The sequence below is a fragment of the Amphiura filiformis genome, chromosome 10 (assembly GCF_039555335.1).
Source record: "Amphiura filiformis chromosome 10, Afil_fr2py, whole genome shotgun sequence".
Taxonomy (NCBI): Eukaryota; Metazoa; Echinodermata; class Ophiuroidea; order Amphilepidida; family Amphiuridae; genus Amphiura; species Amphiura filiformis.
Genome location: NC_092637.1, coordinates 58,745,598 through 58,768,313, shown reverse-complemented (window position 1 = coordinate 58,768,313; position 22,716 = coordinate 58,745,598). Strand labels below are relative to the sequence as shown.

The 22,716-nt window shown below is 38.5% G+C and overlaps 1 protein-coding gene across 2 annotated transcripts in view; it reads right to left on the bottom strand.

Annotated features, from left to right (window-relative positions):
• The window catches only part of LOC140163075 (uncharacterized), a 42,507-nt gene that overhangs the window by 19,285 nt on the left and 506 nt on the right, over positions 1 to 22,716 (bottom strand). The window contains exons 2-10 of one of the 2 annotated variants that reach the window (XM_072186447.1): positions 15,515 to 15,635; positions 14,937 to 15,080; positions 13,155 to 13,229; positions 12,399 to 12,551; positions 6,688 to 6,826; positions 6,133 to 6,191; positions 5,073 to 5,138; positions 1,129 to 1,194; positions 161 to 268 (exon numbers count right to left, since the gene is read on the bottom strand). In XM_072186447.1, coding sequence (XP_072042548.1) covers positions 161 to 268; positions 1,129 to 1,194; positions 5,073 to 5,138; positions 6,133 to 6,191; positions 6,688 to 6,826; positions 12,399 to 12,551; positions 13,155 to 13,229; positions 14,937 to 15,080; positions 15,515 to 15,635 — 931 coding nt within the window. Of the gene's footprint in view, positions 1 to 160; positions 269 to 1,128; positions 1,195 to 5,072; positions 5,139 to 6,132; positions 6,192 to 6,687; positions 6,827 to 12,398; positions 12,552 to 13,154; positions 13,230 to 14,760; positions 14,864 to 14,936; positions 15,081 to 15,514; positions 15,636 to 22,716 lie in introns of those variants that run through there. The other variant, XM_072186446.1, reaches the window with a different exon arrangement.

Here is a 22,716-nt window from a genome sequence, read left to right as displayed (position 1 = left end):
ATAAATATCAAGAAATCTCAAATTCGGGCGTGAACGAATGTGTCTTCCATTACTCTGGCCTTAACCATGTTCCATTATTCCAAACAATAATAACCAGACTCAATCGCCAGCTCTGACAGTGGCGGCGTTTGGGTTTTGAACTGAGCACAACAATTTTTACCTTTGCATTAAGAGCCGCTTCTGTCTTCTTCTTCTCTTGTAATATCCTCAGCTTTTCTTCCTCCTGCTTCTGTTGTTCCGCTGCATGTTTCTTAGCGATCCCTAACATCTGAAAAGATGCAATAATATTCACTGATTATGAGGGTAAAAAAGCAAACTTTGTTTTCATATGACCAATATACATTTCTTTGACACAGGCCTTGCTGTCTAGATTTTAAAGGCGAGTGGTTAAACAATCGCTAGCATGATGCTAGGCGAGTAGCCTAATTTTTTTTTTTAAATATCACTTATTTAGGTATAATCAAGTAGAGCTTAGGTCTTAAAACGGTATTTATGTATTTATGACTTTCTCCGCTTGGAGGGGCACAGAATTGATTAAATGCAGAATTGGTTGATTCGATGGCTGATTTTTGGAGATTCGCAGTGTCTGTTTGAGTAATATTTAGTGTCTATGGCGAGTAGAAAATCGCTTACTAGAAATCGAGTTTGGGTGAGCGGAGGCGAGCAAGAGCAATCGCTGGCCTCAAACGGCAAGGCCTGTTGAAATAAGTTTTGCGATTAAAATTTACATGTACCATCGGATAGCCGGGTTTAGTGGATTATTTGGCTGGCCTAGTATCATATAGCCCGATTTAGAGGTTTATTTTGATGTCCATGAGGGGGTTCTCTGCCTCGTTGTGTTCCTTCTATCTCTTAAAGCAATTTTCATATAATTTTTTCAGATCACCTTTGTCACCAGTCCTTTGAAATTGGTTGTGTGTTCCTTAGATCCAAACAGTTGAGTTAGGTACATAGGGTATATTTTTTGGTGTATACTTTATCTCTTAAAGCAATTTTCATATAATTTTTTCAGATCACTCTGCTCACCAGTCCTTTGAAATTGGTTGTGTGTTCCTTAGATCCAAACAGTTGAGTTATAGGTACATAGGGTATATTTTTTGGTGTATACCAGATTGATAGTAAGCTTACCTCATCCTTTGCTTTAGAAACTTTTGTCTGCATCTCACGCTCCAGGGCTAGTCTCTGCTTTTCAGCCTGCAAGAAAAGATAAAGGAAGAGAGAGTATTATTAATAGAGAAGGGTTCTCATCAAAAATTAATAGAGGCCTTGCATGTGACGTATCATCCCGTAAATATGGCGGACTACTCAAATGCATTCAACAAAATCATGATTGCAATCTACCGTGACAGTTCTTCTCACACACATAACCCTGCACTACGATCAAATAGGTTGATGACAACACTTGATTGAATGGACTGCACTCCGCCATAACTATGGTGAAGGACACCGGCTCAAATCCTTTGTTTGGAGCCAATCGATAATTTCATGCAGGGCGTCTATAGAGAAGGCTTTTCATCAAAAAGTATGCTCTCAACTAATTAAACAGTTCAACGATGCATTAGTATAGCCTTTAAGGGAGGTGTAATGAGCGAACCGTGGTTTGGATTCCAGAGGGAGGGTGTCTGTAAGAGGCACAGCCATCAGAAAATGAATAACTGAGATCGAGCGCCAAATAAACTTACTGCAGAAATTGTCCAAGTCTTTAAAAAAATAGGCATAGGTGGGAATCGAACCAGGCACCTTCCGGTTCTGAATCAACGGATAGTATCACTAAGCCAACTTTCTATCTGCACTAAAACCTGTGATATTAATTCTTGATAATGCTTAACAGAAAAAATCAATACTAATGTACGATATCATTCAAAATCAAATAGAAATCCCACAACTAAAGTAGCAATCGATAAATCTGCTCACTCAATCATCAAATAATCAATCGAAAAATAAAAAAATAAATATAAATAATACAAAAAGAAATTATAAATTAGTTTTTCTAGGCCCTACGTTGGAAAAATAAAGCAGCATAAGAAAAGTGACAGAGGCACGGTTTCAAACAAGCGACGCCAAGAACAGCAACTTAGAAACCAACGCCTTAGACCGCTAGGCCATAGAAGCACACAGTTTCTTCGAAGTCAAAGAAATGTATTAACCTTTAACGTTACGCAATATTGGCACATGACACAGCACATGTCTGCGGGTAAAGATACTGCATGATAGAAAGGCGCATAAATAATCTAAGGGTCTATCCCTGAAGTTAATGGTCATTGACATGTAACCAATTCTTTGTATACCAGTGTATATCAGCTACAGTCAACATATAAAAAGAAGCATATAGTTAGGCGTAGACGCAATCAGCAATGCGGGAAGTATAAAACCATAGTCGCCACTCGTGCACTTGTTTGAGTCCACGGAAATTCGAAAACAGCCTTCAACCCTGAAATCAGAGGTTGGTTTTGGGTTGTTACATGCAAATACAAACTAAATATATCATGAAAAAACCCACCAAGAGGACTACGAGACTTATTCAGAGCCAATCTACATTCTGTTATTTACAAAAGCCGACGATCATTATAAAATTATAAAAGGAGCAAGACCAGATATCAACGTTAAATCACGGTAAGCCTAAAATCGCATCATCAAAAACGCCAAATTGCAGTCACAAAATTTATAATATTACTAAATCACCAAAACGAATTGTAATGTAGGTATGCAGAAAAGAGTTGTATTAGCAATAACAAAGTATGTGCAGAAAGATTTGTCTTTGGCATGTCGCTTTTTTGAAATATCACCAAAAATATCAAATTTTGGAAAAACGCCCAAAATTTAAAACAAACACGAACCTTCCAAAATAAATATATATTAACACTCGGCGGCCAAGTCACTATCTGTCGCTGTGATTTGGGGTAACTCGTTGCTTCCCTTCTCCAGATACCTGTACTTCAAGGTCGCTCATACCCCACGCCTTAAGAATACCCAAAAATTCAACAAGTATGGGGTAAATGAATTACTCTGATCAGTGGCGGGATCCTCACCCCTCAACTATTTTTTGTTCCCCCACCCAACAGTCCAACAACGAATTATTAATAGCCTTTAAGAACACCAAAAAATGCAACAAGTATGGGATAAGGGAGAAGCATTGTAATTGAATTACTCTGGCAGTATACCAGTAAGGGGATTCTCCTGTAAAATTTGTGATGATCATTTATTTATTTTTTAACCTTGGGTGACCAATCAATGAACCGGCACTGTTCTCTCTTGGTTCCCAGTTGATGCTGATGATATGATGAAAATCCAACAATCTTTGCTTTGTTCATTTCATTTGACACACCTGATAACCTTGAAAATGACCTTGGAAAATGATGGCTCTTAAGGTAGGAAACTCGGTTCCCACACGTCGGCAATTAAAAAATAATAAAAAATATTCCGCCTCCTAGTGTACACCTCTTGATTTTTTTTTTTTTTTTATACACCCCAATGCTTGAAACCACAAAATATTTGAGTTGCTAATTTGCATTAATTAATGAATATCAATTAATTAGTTCAACCTTAATTTTACGACTAATAATTATTGCTAGCAAAAACTTCAACTCTGATTCCAACTTTTACTATCGGAAAAATTATAAATAAGTATTATCTAAAATCTCTCGCCAGCTTTTTCGCTGGAGTCCATTAATTACGTAATAGCAAGTGTTTCTAGTCTGTAAAAATATTGATGTCGTTAAAAATTTATTTCTGCTTAAAGAAGCTGAAAAGTAACAAAAGCTGGCGAGAGAATTTAGGTAATCTTGTTGTGTTTAACTTTCAAAAAAAAAAAATGTCTAGATTAAGTCAATTTTGTGACAATAATTCTGAAAATCCCTATTTTAGGCATTTTTACAGAAAACACTTTTGCGTCTGTAAGTGTCCAAATATTACGTAGCAGGTGGCAAATTTCATTCATAAAGAAAGATCTATTTATAATAATTAATCTCTGCTACTTTAAAAGTCTCTGACCAAATTCTAATTCTTTCACTAGGTGGGAAAACACTATTCAGATAAATCCTTCAAAGGTAAACAAAACTTTTTTTCACTAAACAGGAGTCTTATTAAATATTGTCGTAATTTTGCTCGCTGCCGTCTGCTCGCGAGATGCGTGTTATCGCAATTGGAAAAAATTTTAGGCGATGCCCGGCGCTGCATGGGCTCCTTTGGTTGTAGTTTGTACAGCCTTTAATGGAACAGGTCCATGGCGAAATCATGAAATTTACCCGACATGTAAAACCCAATAATAATGGTTCAGTTTTAGAAACCTGCATATCTACACTTTATTTATGACTTTGAGGTATTGGATATTTACCAAATTGACTGGTAAGTTAATTGTGCACGAAAACTAGTGAAACTCGGGAGCCAAATAGCTCCGTATAAGCGGTGTGTGTATGACTGTAGGGAATGCTCACAGCTGAATTCCCGGTGACAATTTCAAGAGCCCGGGGAGCCGCTGTGCACGAGTGTGTTGAATTTTGTCGCTCGCTAAATGTTATAAAGTACTGAGAATTTCATATATTCTTACTGTACAACTCATAGCATTCTAAAAATTTCCCAGAAAAATCAGACAAAAATGTTCAATGAAACTATGCTACGCAATGTTATTATTTTATTCATACATGCACGATACTATTGTGATTGTGCAATATCAATGAGACGGCTAAGTTAGTGAAAATTGATATTTTGTTTTTTGCGGATTCTGAACGATTTAAATGATGCCCCGATCAGTAATTTGGGGAAGATATTTATTACAGGATAGGGCACAATTAAGGAAATTTTGAGGGGATTCGGTGCATGACACGATAGCCGACGATCGGACCTTAATGCTTTTATTATTTCTACTAAATTTCCTCAAATCCAACACCCAACATAGTTAAGCCAGGACAAAAAACGTTATATTGGTGTAACCCAACCTACCCTATTTTGGGAGGAAACAAGAAATTTAGGCACAAAAAAGCACCAAAGTTTTCAAATTTGGGTGCATTATTGGAAAATGCTCTCAAAATCACACATTTTGGGTGATTTTTGCAACCAAATATTGTCCTACTCACATTTCTTTTCATACTCGCCATCTCCTGTGTAGCACTAGCCTTAGCTTGCTCCAACTCTTTCAAAAGCTGTTGAACAAAAAACATAGATTTATTATAGAACAGGAATTTTAGTATTATAAGAATAAAAATTATTCGGCACCAGACTGAAAGAACACAAGACTGAAGCTCAATTGTCATGGAAAACCCTGAAAGTGGAATAAAAACTTGAAAAAGCAAGTGAAATTGGGCAAAAACACCCCAAAGCAGGCTAAAAATAAATAAAAACATAAAAATTTTGACACAAAAAATACCTGAATTCAGGTTTAAATCTGAATATTCTCATGCCTGGAAAAGGCATCAAACAAAGCATTCACACAAGCTCAGAGACAGGCCTTCGATTGCAGGGGAGGATAAGATAAAGGTAAAGGAGTTGAACCTGCATTTTTACAGGACATTATAGTGCCCTCTTTCGTTAAGTGATTAGGCCAGACTCCACCGTGAAATGTTGCCGTGGGGGAATCGCAACAACTCCTCCACAGCAAGTCTGTTACCTTATTCCCAGCATTTAAGAATGCCGCTATATCTATTTATACATCTGGGTGGAGAGGAATAATCAAGATAAAGTGCTTACTCAATGACACAACACGATGGCGTCGCCAGGGCTTTAACCTGCAACCTTTAGATTATGAGTCGGAGCCTGTTCCGCCTTGACCTCGGTGCTCCACCGGGGAGGATAATAAATCTATAATTAACTGATGGCAAATTCCTTTTGAGGGCAAAATTGGTGTTAGTTTTATTTAGGGGGTATTTTCACCAAAATTGGTCCCATATGGGCAAGCTACCATACCCCTCCAAAACTCCCCATACCAGATGTGAGATGAAGATTTCTTCTTTACTAAAGGCTTATTCAGATTCCCTTTTACAAATTAAGTGTACTGCTAGCCGTCCAGCGCATATTATTTGCACAAGGTCCAATGCATATGCTTGACGTCGCGCACGTATACACGATGGTTAAGCTGTCAAATGAAATCTGAATAAGACTTTATGTTTATAAAAGTTTCTTTGCTAATAACCACCTTACCTGTTTAATTTGGATTCGTTCTTTCTCCAAATCTTTGTTGACTCTTTCCAAGTCTCTGTCTACAGGAAAATAAATAAATCATGTATATATTTTAGAATCAATTTATTGGCCTAAACAGGATGGACCACAAATTGTCCAGACATTTTTGGACACATTTCTTATTATTTCTTATTTTTCTTACTTTGTATTTACTTTTTGCATTTTTTCATACCTAAAACACATACTCCACGATGGAAAAAGATACTCCTTTTTGAATCAAATGAGTGCATCAAGTACATTAACCTGATACTGAAAACTATCTTTCTTACTTTTTTTTTTAAACATGCATGATATCCACCTCAAAATACCTGGGCCTCATGGAAGAACAGAGGATACCTTAAAACATCCACTGAATGAGTAACCCAGGCAAAAGAAGAAATAAAAACAAACAAACAAACAAACAAACAAACAAATACAAGGGGGAACTTAACTTCTGAAGTGAAAATGCACACTTTGTATCGGACAGCAGTAACGTAACATTAAAGTAAATAAGATATTTTGATGTTCTATTCTTACTCAATTCTTCTGTGATCTCATCTTTAGTATCAAGAGCTTCTTCCAGATTGTCAATTTTATTTTGCAGCTCACTCAACTCTTCTCTGAGATGCTCTGCTTCGTACACAGCGCTAGGAGTAGACGGCTCACTTCTTGGTGCCTACAGGAAAAACAAATTCTACAGTTATGTTGCATTCTGTAAACAGGAATTCATACACATGCAATTGCTACATTTGGCTATTTGAAATCCATAAACCCCATACACCTTCCAAATTTGATCTTAAAAAGCTACAATTGTCAGAATTTGAGGCTCAAAGAACTGGAGCAGATCCAAATGTGGGGCTTAAAGCCATTAGTACAGTTCCATATGTCAGATATTTGGATCCCGCTGGATATGCATGCCAAAATGGATTTTATTGGCTAACTTTGTCAATTTGAGGGTGCTGATTTCAAAAAAATAAGGTACCATTTTTTTCAATGGCGTCTTCGGTCGCCATTTTGATTTTCAAAATGGCCGCCATTTTTCATTATATTTTGTCCTATATCTCAGCTTCTGAGCAACATAGAAGAATAAAAATGATACCAATACCCATGTTTGTGATGCCAGGGATTCCTTTAAAATTATTGTCTTACTTGTAGCTAATTTGGTTAGGCCGCCATCTTGAATTTGAAAATGGCCGCCATTTTTCATTAAATTTTGCCCCATATTTCAGCTTCTGAGCAACATAGAAGAATAAAAATGGTGGCAATACCTATGTTTGTAATACCAGAGATTACATTTAAACCATTGTCTTACTTGTAGCTAATTTGGTTTGGCCGCCATTTTGAATTTCGAAATGGCCGCCATATTCAATTCTCGACTTCTTGGAGAACAATGCAGATGATCAAAACATGATGTGGGATACCTTATGACCAATATCATGGCCTACTACGACCTCATTTTTGAAGCATCTTCACAGCCAGAAAAGAATGACCCTGAAATGTCACAAATTCCGCAAGAAGCTACATACTAAACAAGATGACATAGCAGTTATTTTTAAAGAAGTAATGTCAATCATCAAAGGACAGTTCTAAGCTACACCTGACCAACACCTTGGTGAGATGGTCCAATTTCTCCTAAATTATATGAAGCAGGTAGAAATTACTTTGCTTGATTTGAGCGAGTAGACCTGGGAGTAAGACCTTCATCTTGGTGCTCTTGAGGAGCAAGTTCAGTACTACTTTGCTCATGATCTTTACAAATATGCTTGACTCGTGCCAGCTTATGCAGTTGCTTTATCAAGAAACCTGGAAAGCTCTGAAATTTAGCGATTACATGGTGACTAAATTGGGCATTCCTTTGACAACCCTGTTTGTGGATCAAACTTTAGAACAGGTTATCAGAGAACTCAAGGTAGCGTGAGGAATCATGGGAATTACACAGTATGAAGATGCACTCAATAGATATGAGATATCTCTTAGTTGCCCCTGAGCTATATCAACACCATTCAAGACTTTCAAGATCTTTATTGCATTAAGAGTGACTAATCAGCAATTAAGGAGCATTATCAGCTGAGTGGCTCAATGGCAGCTTGCATGTTTATAAATTCAGCCATGATCAAGGAGGGCATTGTCAAACAATGTGGTGGAAACCCATTCTTGATATGTAAGGCCATCAATCTAATGAATTTGGCATCTAATATGGAGGTTACAGAAACTTCTCAGATATGACAAGGGTACAGAGAAGCTTGAAGAGTTCGTGTCAGAAAGAGTAGTTGCGTCAACAGCAGATAAATCCGTTTTGGATCTAAAGAGCAGATTAAGCTGAAGACCTTGAATACATGCAAGTAGAAGGTATCTTGCAAAGTTGGAAATAAGCTGGTCAAGTTAAGAGAAGATCGACAGCTATTGGCAATATTTCTTGTTGTTCAGCAGTCATGTCCTAGTATGATACAGTCTCCAAGCGAGACAGTTCGATTATGAGTTTTCTGAAATCCCCAGGTCACTCTTCTCTTCAGATGGTCTTCTTATCCCAACTGACAAGAGTACCTTTGGCCATGCCTATGAAGAGTACAGTATGGAAGTACCGAGTGAATCTGAAGTATATGTAACACCAGACGATGCATCAAGCAGGATGGAGAGCCGACACAATGTGTGTATTATCAATGCCATGGCAGTTGTCCAAGCTATCAAGAAAGGTCCATCGATGGTGTACTGTTGTGCTTTTTGCGACTGCCTTTGTTCAAAGCATGAAGGATGCGTTATCTTTGACAGATATATTGGCAACTCTTTGAAAGCTCAGACACGTGGCAAAAGGTCTGCTGGTATCGACCCGCTAAAGTTTGACATCAAAGACTCAAATGTCAAACTAGTACCACTGAAAACCATGCTGTCTCTCAATAAAGTCTAAACTAACAGAATATTTGGAGAAAGCTGTACTTCATGAATATGCAGATAGCTGCAAGAGTGTAGTTGTCGTCTATGGAACTTCAAGTATTCCAATTGCACAAACCAGGAGGAGGCAGATACCTTGATCCCTATGCATGCATCTAAGACTGACATGACGGAGACATCCGAGATAGATGTATTTTCCCCAGATACAGATGTATTCGTTTAGTTAATGGTCCGGTTTTTAACCAGTAACATTACAGGCAAGCTTTGTTCCATCACAGCAAAGCATACCACACAGTGTCATCACCCCGATAGATATCTTCATGGCAGAAATTTGCCATGATGGTAGGTCGAATCCTCTAGTTCTTCAACAGCCACGCATGGTCATTTTGTTATGGTCTACACTGCGCTATAGTACCGTGTTATGTTCCGTGACCCGAGTGTTTACGAATGAGGGCAGCTGTCATTTTTTTGGTTCTGCACATATAAAATCTGAATTTTTGTCAGTTTTTTTTTACTTCAAAACGCACACTTGAAGTTCAATACGCTTACTTAAGATTATCGTGTTCTCCAAACGTGTACCATTGCCATACTTGTAAGGGTTGCAGCTGTTGGGAGCCAACTTGAGTGAAGGTTTATTAGGTCTCCATGCCTTTAGTGGTGCTGATTGGGGAGCAAAACTTTGCCGCTGGACTAAGCCTGGAATCAAGTTCTGACGTACTTGATGTTTACAAGAACTTCGGGGAGGATGGTTTGACCCGGGCAGCATGTCAAATGTTCTCAAAAACTTTGTGTGCAAAGTGTATGCTAAGAACAGTGAATGCAGCAATGGGAATTGTTCAAATCCATACATTTTGTAGAAGCTGAAAAGTTTCCACAAACTCTTAGAGCACTGCAACCACGCAGGGGGGTGTAGGGGTGAGGGTATGTGGGTGTGTGGGGTGTTGGAACGCAAATTGGGGTAGGGGATTCTCGCGTGATGGTATCTGTAGGGGGGTGTGTGGATGTGGGTGAGTACGGTATGTGCCGAAAACCGTTACGGTCATCTTGCATGCTGTGTATCGAAATATCCGCATTTGAGCAACATCTGCCACATAGTCGTTATTACAGCAAGAGATACCGCAAAATGCTAGCATTATGCAGCATGAGATTTAGCCCAAATACTGGTGTATTTCCAGCAAAAGAGTATGCCCATCTTGAATGCGGCATCGGAAAGAGATTCTCGTATTTCAGCACTAAATACTTATGCCCAAATACCGGCATGACATACAACAAAGGATACAGCACATGATGCCGTCGCCAAGCAAGAGATTAGTGTCAGAGATTATGCCCAATTGCCGGCATTTATACAGAAAAAGATTCTGCCCAATTGCCGGCATTTCACCAAAAGATTCTGCCCAATTAATACCGACATTACAGCAAGAAATCATACCCAAATGCTGGTATTACAGCAACCTGAACATTGCAGCAAGAGCCTCTGCCCAAATACCGGCATTACAGCAAGAAATTACACAAAGGTTACAAAGAGCGGCAGCCGCAAATACCATTGCTAACTAACATTGGATACGAGAAAGCATCAGATGAGACAATTGCCCCTGAGAAATGTCTTGAACAACCTGCACCTCGAGCAGTTTGTCAAGTGTGGACCTGGACCAATTATTCAAACGTATCAAAAATTGTTTTCTGCACATAAAATGGAATAGCGGTCATTTTGAAAGCCTTCATGGTGGCTGAAATGGTAAACATGCAGGAATTTGGAATCCTCGCCATCAAAAACATGGGCATTGCCATCATTTTTAGGCTTTTATGTTTCCCACATATTGTGATATATGTAAAAGTTTACTTAATATGACGGCCATTTTGAAATTCAAGATGGCAGCCAAACTAAATTGGCTACAAGTATTGAAGTAAGACAATGGTTTTAATGGATACCTGGTATCATAAATATGGGTATTGCCACCATTTTTGTTCTTCTATGTTGCTCAGAAGGTGAGATATGGGACAAAATATAATGAAAAATGGCGGCCATTTTGAAATTCAAGGTGGTGGCCTAACCAAATTAGCTACAAGTAAAACAATGGTTTTAATGGAATCCCTGGTATCACAAACATAGGTATTACCACCATTTTTATCCTTCTATGTTGCTCAGAAGTTGAGATATAGGACAAAATATAATGAAAAATGGCGGCCATTTTGAAAATCAAAATGGCGACCGAAGATGCCATTGAAAAAAATGGTACCTTATTTTTTTGAAATCAGCACCCCAAAATTGACTAAGTTAGCCAATAAAATCCATTTTGGCACACAAATCCAGCGAGAATACATATGGAACTGTACTACATATTATAACATTTTCATACAAAATAGATTAGCATTTCTTTGCCATAAAATGTTAGTTTTTACTGTCAGATTTATCCCCTTTTATTTTTGAGAGGAACAACTACGGCAAAGCAAAGAAAATTGGAATTTACTACCAGCGCATATGTCGCCAATACGTACCACTTCTTCGGTCATGTTATGGTACGACCCTTTGTTGTGTAGATCACCGTCCCGCACGCCGTGTACGTACTGTTAGTTATGAACACCGTGTATGCGTTCGACTAATAATTCCATCGTAATAATAAAACGCTGGTTCCATCGTTTTATTCAAAATCTCAGACTTTGACAAAACTACAGCACCTAGAGTCTTGATTTTTGCAGGATATATTGGTTTAAAGGAGTATTTCGTGATCCTAGCATCCTCTTTTTATGATATTTTTCAGTACATATCCACGAAAAAAGCATATTCCCAAAATTTCAGTTGATTCCGATATTGCGTTTGCGAGTTAAGCATGATTATGTGTATTACACTGCTCCATAGACAATACGTTGTAATTTCGTTCTGGTGCACCAGAACGAAATTAAAATTTCACGATATCTTTGCTAAACGAATTAATCTGCAAGAAATATTTTGTACATAAACATTATGTAACCAGAGGTTTCCAGTGATATAAAAATATCAACTTTTTTGAGAAAAGTGGGGGGATGAGGCTGTGGATCACGAAATGCCCCTTTAATAAAGTACAATATAATCGTGTAAAAAAATTAATTTAAAAAAATCAGTGAGGGCGTCCTCCTCAGCAAATGTTATAATATGGCTTTAAGGACCTGAAAAGAGGACTATTGACTGCCGCACATATCCGTACCACCTTTACATGTGAGTGACCCCCCCCCCAGCTCTAACTTCTATTTGAATGAGAGCTCACTGAAAATTAGCAGTCTAATAAATATGGGTTAAATAAGGGTTCTTTATTATGCACCATCAAATACACACATAAAATAGATGGAGGAGTCCTCAATATTTCATCACCTTGCTAACTTACCAGTGCGAGCTGTTCTAGTTGCATGCGTAACATCTGAATGACGCCCTCTTGCTGCGTAACTTGTTGCTGCATCTGTCGTACTGACTCTTCTGATTGTTGACTGCGTCCGGCTTGCGCACTCAGCTCTGCTTGCATCTTTCTTCCTGCATGTTTCTGAAAACAAAATTTATATAAACTATTAAGCAATAATTGATATGGTATCAAATCATATATGTGACCCCTCAACACAACTGAGCCCGGATGTCGCCAGTGCCACTATTGAGATATGCTCCATCGAACTTAACAATAAACAATAGGAAACAAAGGATTTATTGACTGTTTTATTGATTTTTCACTACTTAAATGTCAAGTACTATAGACATGATATACATCATTTAAAAGCTAATTTCAAGCAGAATATTTTGGTTGAATATCTCAAAAATGATGATTGGCGACTTCAGGGCTCAGTTGTGCTGAGGGGTCACATATAATGAAATTTGTCAACAACATATTTATATATTAAACATCTCACTTACATAACCCGTCATAAATCAAAACCTGCTCATGTTACGAAAATTTGATTGACACAGTCATATGCAGTATCTTGTTAGCTCTAATTTGATCCCGCATTTGCTACCAAAATCTCTAAATTGACAAAGATATATACCAGTATATGAAATTTGGTGCATTTTGAAAAGTGACTTTATTGACTCGTGTAGTAACAAAAACCGAATAATTCTAGCCTATAACGAGCTGATCATAGTAATTAGTACAAACCTTCCAATCATTGTTTAGTTTACTGATTGAGTCTGCAAGCTGCTGCCGGAAACTTCTCCTGACAATCTCCACCCTCTATACAAGAAAAAAAAGAGAAGGAAATGTTCAAATAGTTGTCAAGGTAACTTGATTGATAAAGAGGAAGGTACATTATGTGCGTGGCAATGGATATGCAACTTCGAGCCCTTGTAGTCACTTCAGTTTGTTCTTGCTGTACAAGAACGCCACACACCGACATCGCCTGGCTAATAATTGAATACATGAATCCAAAACCCACCCAAGTCCATGGGAAGTGATTTTGAGAAAAAAACCGGTGTATCATTTTAATTCTTTCAGTTAGATTTACCTGGTCAATATGGTAAGTTGTACGTGCAAATGGGTGGGTTAAACTGTATTAGGTATGACGATTAGCATTTCAGGGACTTCGTGGGGTTCATTTTAAATTTTGGACTTGGGTGGTTTTTTGAATCATATACTAAGACACTAATGTTGGAATGAGATTACCACAAGTAAGATAATACAAAATAAAGCACACAGTTATGTATAATGTTGATAAGCATTCTGCCATGTAATATAAACCACACACATTCCTTGATTAAACCCATTTTTTTTCAAAAGTCACTCTCCAGCAATGAATGTGTTACAAGCGGACTTTTATACATACTGGATTTCAATCAATGTGTTACAAGACTCAAATCATGGACTTGGGTTGATTCTTTCATACATGCTATTTTTCACATGCTCAATAGACACAGAGGATGAATTTGAGTTGTTCTTTCATACAAATGACAGGCCTATGTATAGCAACACTTTCCCATGGTTAATTCAATTTGGCCAATGTATGGACTTGGGTGGCTTTTGTATTCATATATTCAATTACTTGGTACACCAGAGATACTAAAATCAATACCCGGGATGGATACACATGAATGTGCTATGCACAATTTTGATATTCAGACGAAAATCTTTGGATACCAGGGCAGAAAATGATGAGTATCTCCCGTAAATGATTTCGTCTAAAGAAACCAGATGTCGTTCCTTGCACTTGAATATATCTGTTGAACAGATATGATAGTCGTTAGCTTGCGTCTTGAGAAAGAAGCTTGCGTCTTGAACTCAAAAACTGACAATAATTCTGATTTTATATTTTATAGTGTATAGGCCAATCGTGGGTAGTCTAAAAGCATATGACCTATGGCGTACCATGCTTGACTCACACACAGCGAGGTCAGTCACCGGGCAATTGTCAGTAGCCTTAGTCAGATGTCCTTCGGCCCATTAATATGCGTCTCAAAACTATTAAACAGGTCGGAACAAAATGGCCATGGGTGGCGGTGGATTCAACCTACCATGGCGATTTCTGCCATGAAGATATCGGGGCGATGACACTGTGTGGTAAGACCGATGTGCCTACTATATGTCACCTGTTCAAGACAGCAGTGGTAAGTCACCTGCACATGAGTTGAAGTCGTCTGTGTACTTGTGTGTAAGGAGGAATAGCGCTGCTGACTAATGAGTGTGGTTCCATATTTGACGGTCGGCTCATGGTTGGCTCGTTTGTTGTCATGGGGGTTGGTGCAGATGGGTTATAATACTCAATACATACCTCAGCATGTCTTTTCTGTAGTTCATCAACTCTTTCATTAATTCTACAGTACATGTCCAGTGCTTTCTCCTGTAGCTTGTTCTCATACTCCGCTTCCATGACTTTTTTGTGTGGGGGTGTGTTGGAGGGGTAATACGTGGGTGTGTGCAGAGGGGCTTATAATACTCAATACATACCTCAGCATGTCTTTTCTGTAGTTCATCAACTCTTTCATTAATTCTACAGTACATGTCCAGTGCTTTCTCCTGTAGCTTGTTCTCATACTCCGCTTCCATGACTTGTTTGGTGACAACCAGCTCACGCTTCAGACTTTTAGATTCCTGTGATCAAGGACAAGGTTAATCAGAGGCTTGGAAAATATGTTTATTTCCCTGCAAGAGAGAAAAATTTCCCTCCAACATTGCAGGATTTCCCACCATTTCTTACAAATGTATGTATGGTACCGTATTTCTTTATCCAGAAAAGCAAACTTTCCTTCCAAATAATCAAATTTCCCGGCAAGGAGATTGCCAAATTGCCTGTATTTTCCAGACCTGGTTGAAAGCCAAGTTAATTTTTGAAGCAACGATTTGTTGAATTTTTAAGTTTTTTTAAAGATAATTTATGATTACTTCTAACTACTTCCATTTTCTCCTCCATTTTGTCTGTTTTCCGTACCGCAGAACACCGCAAAAAATTACCAGGCTTTACCAGGTGTTAATTTAACTAATTAATACACAAAACAAACAAACAAACCCATCACCTACCAACTCACCTTGAGTAATGTTTGTAATACATCAGTCATCTCTTTCAAGTTGACTATCTCTGATTCTACAGTCTGTGTGGCCCTATCCTGGCTGAAGAACCCCACTTTCTGTTGATCAGCAATGGATGGTCTACAGAACAATATTAAATTTAAAAAAAAAAGAAGTAGATTAGCAATCTTATTCAAGATTACACAAGAACTCTAGCCTTAAATTCAGGGGCGTTGCAAGAGCCTCAGTGGCCCATGGACAAAAGGGACCTTTTAGCAGGGCCGGATTTACCATTGGGCCAGAGGGCCCCCAAAATTGTCCTGTGCATGTTCCTTTTATCCCGACCATGCCATGTTTTGGACCATGCCATATTTTCGCGCATGTTATACTAATCCTTCACGTAGCAAAATTCACCTTCATTTTGGGCTAAAATTGTCTGATATTGAACATTTATTTCGCAAATGTCCTAGTATGATCGGAACAAAATTTGCTTATCTCCCTCTAATTTGCAATGCTTCTGCCACCACTGTTGATCTTATAATGTAGTAGCCCCCAATTTGTATTAAACCAAACTTGCCTCCTGAGTAGGCCTACACATGCCTTACTCAAGGTGAGCTTGCCTGGACCAGGTAAATTTGGCCCTGCGTTTTAGCAGGCACGGTGGCGCAGTGGCGCAGCGGTACGGGCTCTACCACGGTGGCGCAGCGGTACGGGCTCTACCTCATAATCGGAGGGTTGCGAGTTCGAGCCCCGGCGGTGCCATCGTGTTGTGCACTTGGGTAAGGCACTTTACCTCACTTGCCTCTCTACCCAGGGGTAAAATGGGGAGCTGTTAAAAGGTATGAGCTGCCCAAAGGTATGAGCATGCCTTGGGCATTGTATGGCAGCTGACATATTCTAACGACAGCGGAATAAATGTAAAGTGCTTTGATACATGTGAAAGGCGCTATATAAATGTCAATATTTATTTTTTATTTTTATTTTTTAGCATCTCCTTATAATCAGCGCTTAATTCATTTTCAATTTTCCTTGGGGCCCCTGAACCCTTGGGGCACATGGACTTCGTCCACCCTGTCCACTCGCTTGCTACGCCCCTGCTCAAATTTGCACACAGTGGTTAGGCCAAAAAAATAATGTTCTGTTTCCTGTAACATGCTAAAAAAAATGCGAGTCGGTAGGTTATTATGTGGAAAAATAATTTTTGTAAAAAAATCAACAAACAAAAATTGGACAATAAACACAAAACACAAACACAAATTATTGGAGGTCCAAAACAAGTCAACAAAAAGAAAACAAAGGCTGGACCCTTTTAAAACAATATGAAAATTGAAATTATTGAAAAAAAGTGTGCTGCATCGAACTGCAGGCATGAGACTGCACTTTCCTAAAAAAAACTGAAAAAACTGAAAATGCGCGTGAAATTGGGCAAAAAGTACCAAAAACAGGCTGAAATTAAATAAAGTTGCGGAAATTTTGACTATAAAAAAAACTGAATTCAGTTTTTAAACTGAAAATTCTCATGCCTGGAACTGCATATAAATTAGGTAATTCTTGGTCAAGCTCAAACACTCAGAATGTCAAAAAATCGTCACGCTATTGAAAGCAGCATTCATTCAATTGGAATTCTCGCTATAGTATGAAATTTGAGTAGGCCACCTACCGGTACCCGTACTATCATGACTATACAGGTCTAAAGCTGAATTTATACTCGATCGCCGAGCGATTGCGATTAAACGCTTTTGAAAAGCAATGTGCAGTCGCTGAATTTTGCGATGTATCTCTCGTCACTTTAGCATTTATACTTATCACGGCGATAGCGATTGCAGACGATAATTAAAATATTCAAACTGCCACAAAATACCTTTTTCAAACATCAGTTGCTGTCAATAATTATTGTTTTGAATTAACTCATCACCAAAATTTAAATATTGAGAAAGATAAATTAATTAGCCAATTAATAAATCCTGTTGGTTGTATATGATTGGTTGACGCTAGACGTTCGCTTTTCGTATCTCTTTCCTTGTTGGAAAGGTATAACGTTGACGAGATAGGAACATGTACCGAACATCCGGGACCTACTCTGCCGTGTTTGGCTGAGTAACGGTACATGAACACAGTCTTTTGTGCCTATGTAAATTAGTCATTGTGTAAAGCTGTGTTTATACCCATAGGTTACTCATCATTAGACTGAATCATTGTCGTTAGGCATCAGCCTTTTTGACCCCATATCCATTTTCGCTCTTGCACCAAAACTTATCAAGCTGAGTCTTGAATCATTGGTTTGTTGTCTTGGCTTCTACTACTGTTTCTGGGAGGTTGTTCCACTCTGAAATTGCACGGATTGAGAAGATCAAAATTCTTCCTGCAGTTGAGGCCCAGGGGTCGCGCTAACCTGCGTTTCTGCGCGTACAGCGCATATTTTTAAGTTTGAACGCGTCTATTCATTTTTGCATACCAGTTCAGGGGTTTTCATGCGCGCAGAAAAATAAAACATGTGAAAGAAAAATATAAGCTTCGATCTCCAATATTTACGACATGTCCAGAAATTATGTAACAAAAATGCAATAACATAAATGTTGAAGTGAAGTCGCCGTAGCATTGTAACATAATTTAAAAATAAAAATAAAATACACACCGCCAGTGTAATTTAACACAGATATTGTGATATTGTCTAGAATCACTGTTGAGTTGTATTGCAGTACTGAATGATGACACGTATGTGAGTTGGTAATTTCTAATTCTAGGGATCGGTAAGAAATGCTTCAAGGGTGGTGTGTAGAGATATGCCAGCGATGAAATACGAGGCCGTAGAAGAAAAAAGTGACAAAAATGTGCCCTTGAATTATGTTTTATAGTCAAAATACTCCAGTAATTCAATAAATATCATGATATTTGGCCTAAACTTGAGCTCATTTGCAATGAAATGTCATTTTTTATTGAGTAAATCATGGCTTTTTCACTCGTCCATGTGACTTGCAATGCTGTTGAATTCTGCACTTTGCCGAAGTTGAACTGCATTTTATGGACTTCGGTGAACTTTTATGGCATAAAGCAACACTTTTAAAGCAAGTACACTGCGTGGGAACTTTCTTTAAAAGCCAGATAGTTGGTTAATAGCGAGAATCACGGCGTGAGAGGGAGATTGCGTTTTTGCCAGGCCTCAACTATTTACACATCATAACCAAAATCACAAAATCTGATACTGATATATTGAAACGGGCATTCAATACTTGACTAGAGAACCCCTCATTTTAGGATTTGAGCGCATATTTTTAACACTTTCAGGGGGTTCAGGGGTTCTGAGAACCCCTGGTTTTAAAACCTAGTGCTACCCCTGTTGAGGCCCTTCTTATAAGTGCTGACTTGTACAACTTGTGTCCTCTTCCTATGTGCCTCTGGGTATTCAAGGTGAAGAGCTTCGTTGATGTAATCCCTTCCAGTCCTTTCATGATCTTGAATGTTTCAATTAGATCTCCTCTTAATCTCCTTTGCTCCAAACTGTACAGCTTCATCTCTGTAGTCTTTCTGGGTAGCTCAGATGTCTAATGCTAGGGATGAGTTTTGTGGCTCTCCTTTGAACTTTCTCCATCATAATAATATCTTTCTTGAGGTATGGACACCATGCTTGGACTGAGTACTCCAGGTGAGGACGGATGTAGGTTTTGTATAACATTGTGAAGCTTTTCTTGTCGAAGTGCTTAAAGGTGCGCTTTATTACTCGTAAGCTGTTCATCGCCTTATTCGCTGCTGCTGCACACTGCTTACTCGTCTTTCCATCCTCTGTAATTATCATTCCAAGATCTTTCTCTTCTGTGCCATGTGGTATTACCTCATCGCCAAGCTTATATTCAGTGCCTTGGTTTGTACTTCCCATGTGCATTCTTTTGCACTTAGTCGCATTGAATCTGAGTAACCATGTATCAGACCATGTTTGAAGAGCATCTAGGTCTTTCTGCATGTTGTTTCTGTCCTCTTCACCAACCATATGCCTGTACACCTTGGTGTCATCAGCAAACATCTTGACTTCTGATTCCACATTCTCTGGCAGGTCGTTGATATAGATCACGAACAATAAAACAAAAGTACGGACGCGATGCAGCCGGTAGAAATTGCGGTAGTGTTCCAGGCCTACGTAGTGGGGATTATGCCCTTTCAGTTTCCCACGCGTTTGAATGTGAATTGGATTGCGTACTTTTTCAATGTCTAGTGAGCATATTTCTTCAATATTTTGAGAAATTGCCGTCGAATTTTCTATTCTATATTGTTTGGTAATAATGTCTTTTGCCAAGCAATAGTATGTTTAAAGTTTAAATTTTGTGTTTTTGATCGCAAAGATCGGATATTTTCGTTCCAGATTCAATTCTGAACCCTTCGCAAGGGTGCCGATTTCGCAGAACTTCGAGTGACGACAATTTTGCCTTTTTGGACACTAAAATGCATTCGATCCTTAATTTTGTTTCAACCGAGTCTTAAATAAGCAAGCACAATAAGGTTGGTACCACTTTTATAAACATTTGATGAAATTTTAAAGATTTTTTTTCAAGTTTCTGACCGGCGCAAATCGTTAAGTGTGTATTTCACATTGACATCTAAAATGGCGTTTAAGCCAGTCCTTAATATGTCATAGGTACGGCGTATAGGACTGGCAAGCAAGTCTAGGCCTACGGGGCTACGCGATGGCAGGGTAATGCATGAATGGCGGCTTCCATACCTGAATACATTTTTTGACTAGGTATCCCAACTTTCCTTATCCCTGACCCTGATACTACAACCATTTGACAACTTAGTCAACTATAATCAAATTAAGTAATTCTTGGCCAAACTGGAACATGCGCGTTGCGTCCATGTAGTGTACTAAGCGTGTACGCAGTGTAAGGCGCGTGTATACTTTCTTCTGTATCGCGCTATATTCGTGTGTGTTTATCGCGGAGCCACTAGCAGTGTTGCCAAAACTTTTCAGCGTCAAGGCCGTGGTAAAGGATTCTCAACTGACTCAAGTAGCCCAATTTTTTAAGCTTCCAAAAAAGCACCCAATACCGGATATTTGGGCGGATTTACCCGAATTTAGAAGCATAAAACACCCAATTGGGGGAAAAGCACTTGACTTTGAAACTTCCGGTACTTACTGGGAAGTTACTGACCGATCAATAAATGGTCACAAAACCCATTGTAATTTCAATTTGGAGCTTCAAAGACTCAAAACCTTTATAAATCGGCTAAATGGAAAGGAAAATACATCAAATTAGTGCCGCGGCCTGAGACTAGGCAGTATATCATGCCAAATTTAAACTGGTCACAGCATTTTGATTTTGGGTTTCAAATATAGTCCATATCAAATCAACCAGGGGTCCCCAGGTGACCCTCTCAGATTTTGATGAAATTCCATCAGAATAATCTTTTGTGGCCATAATGAACCCATACAAAAAATTGGCCTCATAGGCCATGTCGTTTTTGAGAAATGACCCTTTGAAGTTTGGCCCAGAACCCCCCTTTTTGTCACTTTCTTGTGTCATTGGTGATTTTACCAACTTGGGTAGCTTATAACTTCTTGTTCTGAACAGATATAAAGCTGCAATGTTGCATTCTAGCTAACCTTATGTCATATTTTTAGAATCTGGCTCTAAATTTCAGATATCTGCTTTCCGTTTAAAGTTATGAGCACTCAAAGTTGGTCATTTATTCAACCGCAAGTGTGATTTTGTCATTTTGGGGGTCCCCTGGTGCCAAAAATATGTGGTCATATGACTCAAATGTCATAGATACATTGTCTATAGGTACATATCTAAGCCCACAAGCAAGTTTGAGCAAATCAAACCATTAATGGAGGAATGGGCAGTATCCGAAGTTGGTTTAGGGTGAAAATTTGCTGGAGCCCCCCCCCCTCTTTCTGACCAATGGTTGACCATGTTGACAGTTGAAACATGAATTGAAATTTACAGCCCTGAAACATACTTATGAGACCTACCTAGAAACAAAAATTCAGCTTTGGTACTCAACTCCATCATAGTTAGATGGCTCTTGAAAATAGGGAGAAAAACCTGTTATTTCTTGTCTAAGGGTGTTGAATTCGGCAACCATGGCAACAAAATATACAAAATTTTACTAAGTATATGTGCATATTTTTGAGTCGTACATTACAGACCACTCTAGATGTGTTTATTAGCCTCTAAAAACACCCAGAACAAATTTCATATGTCACTTGTGAAAAAACTTGGTCAAATTTTGCTGATTTTTGTTGTCATGGTTAGCTGAAATCAGGTTTTCCACCTTAGAAAAATAAGCTGAATTTTTGTTTCTATTCATAACTGCCATCTAATTCATGTTTCAACTGTCAAGCATGGTCAACCATTGGTCAAAGTCTGCCCATTCCTCCATTAATGGTTTGATTTGGTCAGACTTGCTTGTGGGCTTTGATATGTACCTATATACTATGTATCTATGACATTTGAGTCGATGACCACATATTTTGGCACCAGGGACCCCCAAAATGACAAAATCACAATGGGTTGAATAAATGACCAACTTTGGGTGCTCATAACTTAAAAAGGAAAGCAGATATCTGAAATTTAGAGCCAGATTCTGAAAATATGACATAAGGTTAGCTAGAATCCAAGATTGCAAAATCTGTTCAGAACAAGAAGTTATGAGCCACCAAAGTTGGTAAAATCACCAATGACACTCATGAAAGTGCCAAAAAAGGGGGGTCCGAGCCAAACTTCAAAGGGCCATTTTCAAAAAACGACATGGCCTATGAAGCCAAATTTTTTTGTATGGGTTCATTATGGCCACAAAAGAATATTCTGATGGAATTTCATCAAAATCTGAGAGGGTCACCTGGGAACTTTTCAGAAAATTGGTTGATTTGACATGGACTGACCCAGCTTGCAATTACAAACAAAATCAGTGGTCAACCAGCTTGGTATCTCAAATAGAACTAAAGTTATGGTTGTTTTTGTTTCATGATTTGTCTGCGTTTTTGAGACCTATTTTGGGGCAAGAAATTGTGACCATACAATGCACATTGAGTGTGCTTTTTCAAGCAATTTTCTTCAAACTTAATATAGGGCCATCCTACAAAAAAGTGCCACAACAAAAATAATGGTATATTTCCTTTTTTGTATTCACATCTAGCTCGTTTTGGTATTTCGTAATTATTTGAGGTATTTTGTGAAAAATTTAAAGCGGTCACAAGTTTTTGTCTGAAAATGTACCTCACGAAGAC